General features: G+C 34.0%; 1 protein-coding gene across 1 annotated transcript; it reads right to left on the reverse strand.

Moving 5' to 3' along the window:
• Positions 1-1,046: 1,046 nt before the first annotated feature.
• On the reverse strand, positions 1,047-10,906 carry LOC111999334 (nucleolar complex-associated protein 3; the record flags this gene model as incomplete). The annotated part of the gene is given in 13 exon segments (XM_024031465.2): positions 1,047-1,849; positions 2,360-2,457; positions 2,552-2,691; positions 3,584-3,913; positions 5,346-5,482; positions 5,567-5,746; positions 6,165-6,303; positions 6,708-6,871; positions 8,324-8,426; positions 8,546-8,754; positions 9,264-9,451; positions 9,686-9,855; positions 10,711-10,906. Coding segments are annotated over 13 exon segments (2,555 nt in total), but the record flags the coding sequence as incomplete, so codon positions are not given.
• Between the last annotated feature and the right edge of the window lie 273 nt (positions 10,907-11,179).

Consider the following 11,179-nt stretch of genomic DNA (forward strand, 5'->3'; position numbering starts at 1 on the left):
TTGTTAGATATTTCCGATATACACAAATATAGTTAAAGCTTTAAAGTAGTTTTTCTTCACTCAAGAAATAAAGTGGACAAATGTCGGGCCAATGCTACTTACAAGTGTCAAATATGTGGATATGAACTATTGGATTTATCCAAAATTTTTTCAAGAGGGTTATTCAAGTTTTGCTCACTCGCATGCAAGGTGAGATATATATATATATATATATATATTTTTTTTTTATAAAATTTATAATTACCTTTCAATATTCTGTTTTGTAATTTGATATAATATATATATATATATATATTTTTTTTTTATAAAATTTATAATTACCTTTCAATATTCTGTTTTGTAATTTGATATACATGTTCGAAAAGATTTCTCACTAGTACATATAATTTGATTATAGGTGAAAGATACAATGATATCAGAAGGAGATCTTTCCAATGAGATGTCATCTTTGGCAACTAATAGGAGTGATGAACCTTGTCAATGTAATCCCAAAATACGTAGAAAAGGGATACCTATTAGGTCTTCTTTCTTTTAAATTTTCCTGACGTTATATTCTATTATTGTGTAATATTACCAATAAGAGCGTGTAAAGATTGAAGCAAGTTTTTCATCCTTCTAGCAAAGTAGAAAGCATATATTTTTCTTATGTAATGGTTATTTTTATTATGTTTAAAGTTAGAGAGGGAGTCATTGATATATTGAGATTGTCTATGAGATATATAGTTTGTGAGAAATAATTAATATTTCAGTTATGTGGAGAGAACATATTCCTTGGTTCTCGTATCACTTCACATGATATTTGATAAGAGTTGAACAATTCGAATATTGGCACTTCAACAAGTGTATGATACCCACAATAATAACCCCATCAAAGCTGCCATGATGGTCATGACAACGCCACATTTGTTTAGTGACTTCTTTCTCTGTTTTTCTTTTTCTTTTATGCTTGCAAATAAAAATAAGTAAAAGAAACAAAGGAATTGAGCAGATGAAGTCACCTCAAAATATAATATTTAAGTTTAAAAAAAAAAAATTTTAAAGAGAGATTTTCAAAGCAATTTGTTTCACTTGCAGCTGATATTGAACGAGTAGTAAGAAGTCTGATCTTACAAATGTAACATTGGAAAAGGTCGGAACGTCAAAAATAACTTCATTGTTCTTTGGATGCTAGGTACACAAAATTAGGATTGCTAATCCATCGGTAGAAGCAAGTTTTGCCCCGCTAAATTTATAAAGGGAACTGTAAAGAATTGCATCTAGGGAAAGGAGATGTAGAAAATGGGAACCAAAAAAATAGAAAAATATACATTATAAGAAAATCACAAAATTTTTGGAAGACAATAAATTACTAAGCAGTCAATACTTCACTTTTCTTGGTCTTTGTCTTCCCTTTTTTCTTTTGCTTCTTATGTTGTTCATATAGCTGTAGGTATAATGTTGTGCGATCTAACTCGCTCCTCAATCTTTCGTTCTCCTTAATGTCACGAAGAAGATTGAAATGTGTTGAAAGTTTCTTTCTAACCTCATCTTCATTGATTGAACTAGCGTCTGGAATAGGCTCAATAGAAGCTGATTTGGAAGACCCGCTTCCTTTTTTCCTCTTGTTATTCAATTTCATGCTCTCATTCTGTGGCTTGAAGGATTCACGTTCAAGTGACAAGTCCATGAAAGCTTGTTGAGGAGAGACGATAGATAGATGAACTTGGTTTTGAGCAGAGCTCATACTTGAAATGTTTGAAGCGATTGTTGAGACTGTTGGGTGATAGTGCTTAGATAGTAGATTGAGTTCCCAAAGGACTGAAGCAAGAGCACCACTTAAATTGGGGTCTGAGGCATATGGCTGAAATTTCTGCACAACGGACAGAGAAAGAGAAGGAAAATTTCAGGTTAGTTATTGAATTCCCAAAGGAATGAAACAGGGGCACCACTTTAATAAAATGCCACAAGCTCATGGAAGCGAGCTAAATTCCAAACCGCAGGTATATATTATAGTCCATCCAAGAGCAACTTTTATGTAGACAAATATACCTTTTTAAATAATATCTTAAAAAAAAAAAAAAACAAATACAGTGCAACTATCAATATGATTGTGTAATAATCCTGTTGTTGTAGGCATTAAAGCACACTGAAAACGTTCCATCTCCTTTTACAAGGCCTCTTGATGAACTCAATGTTTTTTGATTAGTCTCTTGATGGACTAAATGTGTCTCACAGTAAGTAGAGCATGTGAAAAAATTTTAATTAAAAAAATGAGTGAATTCTCATGCATTACAAACAATCAAGGTGGGGCAGAGGTTAGAAATAAAAAACACAACAATGTGCATATTTTCTCTTTGCACAAGAATTGCCAAGAACTTACCGCAATGATACCTGAAACGGAACCACCTCCAGCATCATTTTCTAACAGATTCCGGCATTTGATATTCTTCTGAAGAAGATGCTTTAACGTAACCAAGGCTGCAAATTCCCAAAGAAGAACCAGATAAATAAAAGAGAAGCATTCCAACAGGTTTTTGATAACTAATTAGGTAACTGCACATAAATAATATACCAGCCATGGACTCAGCAGATCCAAAGCATAACGAAAATGTGGCCAAGCGTTTTACAAAACCAGCAGCCTTTTGCATGTCATGCTGTCTATCCTCACACAACATCAGCTTCAGAGCTTCGGCTAACACTTCACCCCGGTCTCTGATCCACAAACCCAAAAAAACAAAATATAAAAATAAATACATTGCATCTCCCTTGCGTGCAGCCACTATTTGGGGAAAGAGAGAGAGAGAGAGAGAGAGAGAGAGAGAGAGATGTTAAATACAACTGAAGGAATGAAAAAGAGAAAGAGCACGCTTAAAACCCAACCCAAAAGATGGAAGGAAACAAATCAGACCAACCCCAAAAGAGAAACAGAAAATGTTATGATGCACATCTGGGAATAAATTTATGGTAAAGGTTTCAATAGTTGCCTGACTTGAACTGGACAGAGCAAAGCACTTGTGTCCACAAGTATTCAAAATGCACATCTAGGAAAGAGAAGGGAGGAGGGGCGAATTCATGTGTGAGTGAGAAAGAGAGGGCTGGATCCATGTATGATAAAAAAGGATGACTTAACTGACTCCATTTGGAGAAAACAAGAGAGAGAGAGAGAGAGAGAGAGAGAGAGAGCATGCACATTAATAAAGGATATGCAGGTCAGGAAATATCAATACACATGTACAAATTAAACTTGCAACAGATAAAGATAAAGTATCCATTGTTCAATACTATGTTGCACATGAATGCATAAGTGTCGTAGTAACGAATTATGCTTTCATGTCAGATATATCAGTTTAAACAGAAACTCTCATTTAGATCAAAGGTCGTTTTTTATCTAAAAAAATAGGGCTGCAGACTCTCCCCAAGAGACTATAATAAGCTAAAGCAGGTGGACAAGGCTGTTTCAGAAAGCTCTTGCAGATAGCATACAAGTTATAATATAATATAAAATAAAATAGAATAAAATAAAAGACAACATTTCGTAATAGGTAGCAGTAGAGAATATATGTTTCCAAAGCAAGGTTTTCGAATCAGCACAATCGCTACTAACCTTCCAGGGCTGTACTCAAGCATAATATTGTAAAGCTGAACAAAGAATTCATGTAAATCAACATTCAACGCATCAAGATTGCTCCTCATCACTCTAAAAGCAATAATGCAGCACTGGAGGCGCTCAGATACAGTCAAATATTTCGAATTTTTCTGTGAACAATTGCCAGAGTTGCCACTGCCAGAAGCAAGCTTTCTAAGATAAATCATAAGATCGCCCATAAAATCTAAGTCAATTAGATGCGAGAATTTTCCTAATCCTTTCAGACATGGAGAGAGCAGTGGGTGGGACACAGAGGCAGCAGAATCTGAATTAGCAATCTCTTCCTGGCTGAGAAATAAAATAAGGAAAATATTTAGTAAGTCTAACTCCAATTTAACTTTTTAATACAAATTATCAACAAAAAAAAAGTATATCTGAACAAAAACCTCTTAAGAAAAAAAAAAAACACAAACAAACAAATATTATGACCTGGTGCTAATCTGAGTATATATGAGAACTCAATTCAATGCATAAACAGTTTTCATGGAATTAAGCATTCGTCCAGACTCCAGACATTATTTTCCAATCACCTATCTCTGAACAGTTTCAATCTATAGAACCAACTCCAAAATTTTAAAGCCTACTTGCACTCACGCAGATCATATTGAAAATGGATTCAATATGTAGCAACTATAATGTCTTAGATGTGAACATAATTAATTATAGATAAAATAATCAGGAAGATGGTATCAACATAAAACTGCCTATAGGTAAAACAGTTAGAAAGATGGCAATTAAGAAGATACCAATACCAGATTACAAGAAAAATTTTAGTATATCAGAGAGCAGTAATACAAAAAGTTCAGGATAAGGTACATATTATTTGCCTGCTTGTATCTATAAATACATAGCATTTCAGATTTTAATTGTTTGAAAATAGAGCAGGCAAGAGAAAATCATGATTGCTTGCTTGTTGTCCAACCAAGAGGCAACTTAAGAACAATTACCCTGTCTCTAAACAAGAGTCAAAGCAACAAAAGATAAAACCTACTAAAATCAAGCCAGTGAAAAGTCAACTTTCATAGGATTTTCGACACTACTGATTCCCCTTGACCAACCATTATAACAATCATATCAAGTCATATCATTATTCAGAGAAAAAAAGGACCACAACCAATTCCATGCCCATTTTCGCAACCATCCAATATGACTAATTGTGAGTGGTGGGAAAAACATGGCAAGTCCATGTGAAAGTAACAAGCAATTAGTTACAGTCTGCCACATAGGATGGTTGTGAAAATGAGTGTGAAATTGGTTGTGGTCCTAGAATAACTCTTATTCAGCATATGATTCTGCAAGGTCAAACAAAAGCCCAAGGCTAAATTATACCCAAAGGTGACAAAAGCAGCAGTAGAAGTGAGCATCAATTTCCAGAATCATCTTCAAACACCTAAAATTGTGATAGAAGTTCACTTACATGCATAAAATGTGTACAACAGCCAATGCAAATCAACTATTTCCGAGATATAAACACGCAACAAATAAGAACTATGGCAACTGGATAGATGGTTAGTTGCATAGACTCCGAAGCATAAGGCAGAGCTAAATTCTCATCTAATGACTGATCTGCCATATGCAAAACATGAGCCAAATTGAAAGTGGATCTGCCCTCTCTGGCCCCAATTATGCAAGTTAACCAATTAGCCTTTTACGGACAGGACAGATTGGACTACTAAATTCATATTATGTCTCTCTTTCTTGTAAAAACATGTGAACGCACCTCGCAGACGTTGATTGCATGGTATGCTTCAAAATACGGAAATATGTCTCAAATACAGCAGAAAGCGTCTGTGTTTGCATCACCCTCCGCTCTGTAACATCAGGGGTAAAAGAAGCAGCCTTATAATCGGCAGCAACCTGTAAAAAAGCATCATGATGAACAAATCAAATAAGAAGCATAAAAAACCAAGTAGACAATTATTCTCATGGATAAAGGAATACCTCCTCTCTCATCTTTGACATCAACTCTTTCCTACTTTTCTTTTTATCACTGCCTGGCATTTGGCTTGGCTCCTCAAGATTCTTTCTTTTTTTATTTTTCTTGTTTTTGACTCTATTGTCCTCCTTTGCTGCTTTTTCTTGCCTCCGGAGATCCTCATCAAATGATAGAGACAAGAAAACCTGAAAAAGTGTGAAAACAATAAAAGAGATATAAAAAGACAGGCAAAAATAAGTGGGGATGAACTTATAGAATATAAATTACAAAGATCAGTCAAAATGACAAGTCTCAATAAGGCTAGACATCAAAAGAGTCTTTAAGCACCTCTGTGACCCAAGATATCTTCTTTCACATTAGATACTCATGGAGTCCAAATTTAGGTGACAACCAAAGATAAGGTATAAACAATCATATCATAAATCTAGTTTTTGCACAGCAACTGACAGTATAAGCAGCATGCTGCTATACTTTCTATAAAGTCTCACTACCATCCAAATTTTGAATTAAACCAGATTTTGTTTCTCCTAGTAATTCACATCCAGGGTTGACTACAGCAAAAGAATCAATTAAAAATATAATAAAAATAAAATGAACTTGCACCTCAATGGAATCAGGGTGCAACTGGCAATTATGAGCTTTCACATGATCTGCAATCATTCGAACAGTCAGCACAGTAGCTTCACCTCCATGTTTTCCCTCGTTGGTAAAAAGTGACTTAGCTGTAGCACAGCAGAGTTTCCTGTCCAGTAGTAGACATTTTCAAAATGAGAATTTGAGAAAAAACTAAATTCTCTATAAAAGAGGCCTTCACTTTGTCCTATACTTTTTTTCCCCAAATTGGAATTATACCATTTTATTTCAATTTTAAACATTAAAGGCAATTCATGTTATTCCTCAAGAAGATCATTGATTTTTTTTTTTTTTTTAATAATTAGATTTTTTTTTTTTTTTAATAAGTGATAATAATCATTGATTTTTTTTTTTTTTTTAATAATTAGATTTTTTTTTTTTTTAATAAGTGATAATAATTAGATTATTGGGGGTGGGGGGATTCAAAACTTAAGCTTCTCATTGAGCTACAAGGCTCTTGGCATCATTTGAAGAACCTATATAAATAGAAAAGGCAAATAAATATATGAAAACCTTATCACATCATCTGAGGAACCTATATTTCTGACAATAACACCTAGCAAGCTCTCCTGGAAGTTAAAGTGTGGAACTGCATCAAGCAAAGTACAGATACAGCGAACAGCAACATGCTGAAATGAAGGCTTCTTTTCTAACATTATCAACCACTGCAGGTATGCCTGTAAAACATGAATTAGAAGAATAAACCCATTAAAACTTATCACGATGAACATTCAAGCCCTTCAGTTTTCAGACAATCCAAACAGGTAAGAAATATAAACATTCTGCAACATTGCCAATATATTCTAATTAAAATACCTTGCTGATGGGATCATGAAAGTGGCCAAATATTTCGAGCATGTAACAGTATTAAATTCCAATCTGTTATCAACTATTAAAAGAAATCAATCCACATTATGGCATGGATTTAACTAGAAGTGCAGCTAAACCAAAAACCCTAGCTATCTGAACTCAATGGATTGCTCTCCTTTTATTCCTAAAACAGTTACCTAATGTGAGTGTCCATAACACAGAATTGATCAAACTTTACCACTATAAACGGATTGTATCATTGAATAAACCCACCAAGCATAACAAGTGACTCCTGTTTGTAATTAGTATTGAATTTTGTTATTGCTGTTCTATACAAATTATCAGAATCTAATTTATTTATATTAAAAAAAAAAAAAGCAAAGTCTTAAAGTTTTAGATAAAGTTTTACATTTAAAAAAAAAATAACAAATTACAAGGAAAAGAAACAGTATAGCACTCATCTATACATATAAAAATCTCAAGAACGAAAGTAAAATTAGTAAGAGAAAGCTAGGTGGACTTTAATTCTTTTTCTTTTTTGGCCCTTCTATACATTTCCGTCTACCCTTTTTCATTTTATGATAATCTTATTGTCTTCTACTTATCAGATACACAAACAAAAAAACCATTTTTTTGTAAGTAAAATAAATTCACACCCACACACACCTTCTTTTAATAAGTAATTAAAATTTTTTTGAACTATAAGAACCAAAATTGTTCAACTGAAAAATCAGTTAAAAAAAAACCTAACTCTTATATCTATGGAGTTTAAAGCAATAATCAAGAACTTTATAAATCAGATCAAGTCTACAGGCACTCCATTTCTTCTTTAAGCACACTATATTTTAATTAATGAAATCTGGTAAAAAAAAATAAATAAAGCTGCATGCTCTTGAAACTTTAATAACATCAATAGTTATAACAAAAGATAGAAATTTGTTTCATTAAAATTTTATACATTACAGCTCATGAAAAAAATTAAAAATATATGAGGCAGACAAGTTATGAAAAACCAATTTATTGTTGTAACTTGTATATTATATCAGGGTAATATCTTTTATCATAATGTTAAATATTTGAGGTCATGGAACAAGTTAAAATCAGATGAGGCAGAGAATTAATGACAAAACAATGTATTGGTATCAATTTTAGAATTAAGAAATGCCACAAAACCAGGAAAAAGAAAACCTTCCCATAAAAGCACATTGAGCGACAGGATACATGATAAAATTCTAAAGAAAGAAACATAAACAATAGCAAGCTTCCAAAATCCAATTTGGCATTAAGCTTTGAATATAGTCAAAAGGAAGTGCACCAACCTTGTATGCAGATAGAAGAGTTGATTCATAGAACCGCATCTTCTTAACATCCTTAGAAACCTTCATTTCCAGCTCCTTTTCAGTAGGAAGCCTGATCCGATAGCTGTGATGCTCAAAAGAAAAAAGAAAAAAAAAAGACAAGTAAGAAACTAAAGCTTTAACGTGAGGGGGGAGTAAATAAGATATACAATGTGCATTATAGACTAAAAGCATGGGTCCTACCCCGGGATGATGTCTTTAAAAACAGCCAACATGGATAGTACTCCAAGTTTGGCAATAGCATGATCATTATCTTTAGAAATTTGTAACATCTCCTTTAATGATTTAATATTCGGCTCTGGATTTGCAAGGAGTGCCATTCCCAGCTCTGCAAGTTTTCGCTTTTTATTTTCAAATGCTTCTTCAGCTGTGAGATCTTCTTTCACCTCAGCCTATGCAAAAAACCATAGATTGCTTTATGGGATATGCAGAGCACAAATTCAAGAGAATTAGTCTGCATGCAGAGGAGTATATCACATCCTAAGATAGAAAGAATTGTTGCTGATGTTTTCATAAAGGGGAAGAACAATTGAAACAATTCTACAACTTTCACTCTTTAACAAAAATGTAGATTTAAGTATTGTCCAAGAAACTGCAATTCTCTTATATATTAAAGATGCTAATGCATTCGGACAATGGAAGACAATATGAAATGCAGTGACAAAAAACATAGGTAACAAGTGACGACCATAGCTACAAAGTTAGTGCACGTGGTTTTCCTTGGCAATTGTCACAAATGTACTCATCACGCAGTTGCAAAACTTCAAAAAATAATTTATTTTCCTTTTTTGAAATAAATTTAAATCTCAGGTTATTCAATTTCCAATTGCTTCAGGTATAGGGAGGAAAAAAAAGTTAAATTTTTTAATAAAATCAGAAAGAGACTCCAGTTAGACAATACCAGCACCGCCGCTTGAGGGGTCTGTTGCACTTCTTCTACTTTCTCCAACTCCTTCCCTAGTTTCTTTGCCTCTTTCCTCTGCTTTTTAAGCTTTGCCCTCCTTTCTGGTTTTGTCAGCCTCACTATGCCTTTATCTGTACTACCAGCTTCCTCGTCACCAAGTTCAGATAATGTAGATGTCTTCGTTACTGCATCACATAACAACAACACAAACCATTCAAACACATTATACAACTAAAGATCTTTCTTACAAACTGATAAGACACCACAATACAAATACACAAAGTGGGTCTCAAATCCGCAAACTTCATCCTCCACCCCATTAATATAGAGGGAGACTATGGTTTTTTGAACTTCGCTCATTGGCACGTGCACGCGCACACACACACATGTAAAAAATGCCAAAATTAATCACAACATACGTGTTCGATAGTAGAGTTTTCCATCTAAGGTCTTAACAGGAAGGGCATCCACAGGATCAATCTGAACTCCGCTCTCCTCTTTTTCTTTCTGCAATGCCTTCTTCTTTAAGCGCTTCTCATACAAAGCCTCCAAAGCATCTTCTTTTGCATCAGCTACACGAGTAACATGCCTTCACACATACAATAAAATTCATCAAAATCCACTGCTCACATAACACAATCTTCGCCCAAAATAATAATAATAATAATAATAATAATAATAATAATAATAATAATAATAATAATAACCCATCACACCCAGAGTTCTTGTGCATATATGTATGTAGGTATCATTATAATAATCCTTGCCCAAAAAAAGCTCAAATTTGAAATTCTAGTTTACAAACTCACACAACACAAAGCTCAATTTTTTGTTTTTACCAACAGCCTGCCTCATAGCTCAACTGGCAACTCCTGGCGTCTCAAATGGAAATGTGTAGGATTCAAATCCCCTCCAACTATTGAATTATTAAAAAAAATTAGTTTTTACTCTCTAATAGCTACATTTTATTTTACGTAACCACGTAGCAAAACCTAAGTAACACATTAGACTTTCTATCAAAATACACAAATTCTCAATAATTTTTTTTTCTGAATTAACTACAAAAACTGAAAATTCAAAAATTCTCAAATATTGTTTACTCTCTCCAATAGCTATATATTTTCCATGCAGTCACATCACTATAACTAAATTTACAAACTAAAAAAAAAAAATCAAAATTTACCATTTCTATCATAACAACACATAAAAATACACATTTTCTCAATAAATTTCGTCTCTATCATCTACATCTGAAACTCTGAACATATCATTTTCCCGAATTTTACTTCAAAATACAGAGTGAAACGAAAGCGTTATCATCAATTTGTATTTGAAAAACCAGAGCGAGTGAAACGCAAAATACATTCTAGGTTATTATCAAAGCAAAACGACATCGTTCAGAGAGAGAGAGAGAGAGAGAGAGAGAGAATGTGTGTGTACGGACTTGGTGATAGATTGGGTGTCGAGGCGGGAAAACCCGAGAGCGTATTGGCGATTGTGTTGGACAAACTGTAAGTCCTCGTCGGAGACTTCGACTTCGTCGTCAGGTATCTCCGGCGGAAGCTCCGGCGGCAGAATAATCTTCTCGCTCTTCTTCCTCCCCATCGCTGTTTCACTGGTCACTGCTGCGTTGCTGTGGTTTTGGGGTTTTTGATTAGGGTTTTGGTTTAAGAGAGACACAGAGAAGCGATTTTTTCCTTTTCTTTTTGTGGGTTTCGGTTTTTTGTTCGAACCCTTTGTTTTGGGCTCAGTTGTGGACGTAATCGGCCCAACCCAAAGGGCCCAAAGCTTTCTCTTTCTTTTTCTTTTTCATAAGCCTGCTGGTAGTGTTGTTGCCGTTTCAGTTCTCTTCCGTTTTACTTGAGGTTTGACTCTGAAGGCTGCGTTTGGAATTTGAGAAACAATTAGCTTAT

The sequence above is a fragment of the Quercus suber genome, unplaced genomic scaffold (assembly GCF_002906115.3).
Source record: "Quercus suber isolate HL8 unplaced genomic scaffold, Cork oak 2.0 scaffold_631, whole genome shotgun sequence".
Classification (NCBI taxonomy): Eukaryota; Viridiplantae; Streptophyta; class Magnoliopsida; order Fagales; family Fagaceae; genus Quercus; species Quercus suber.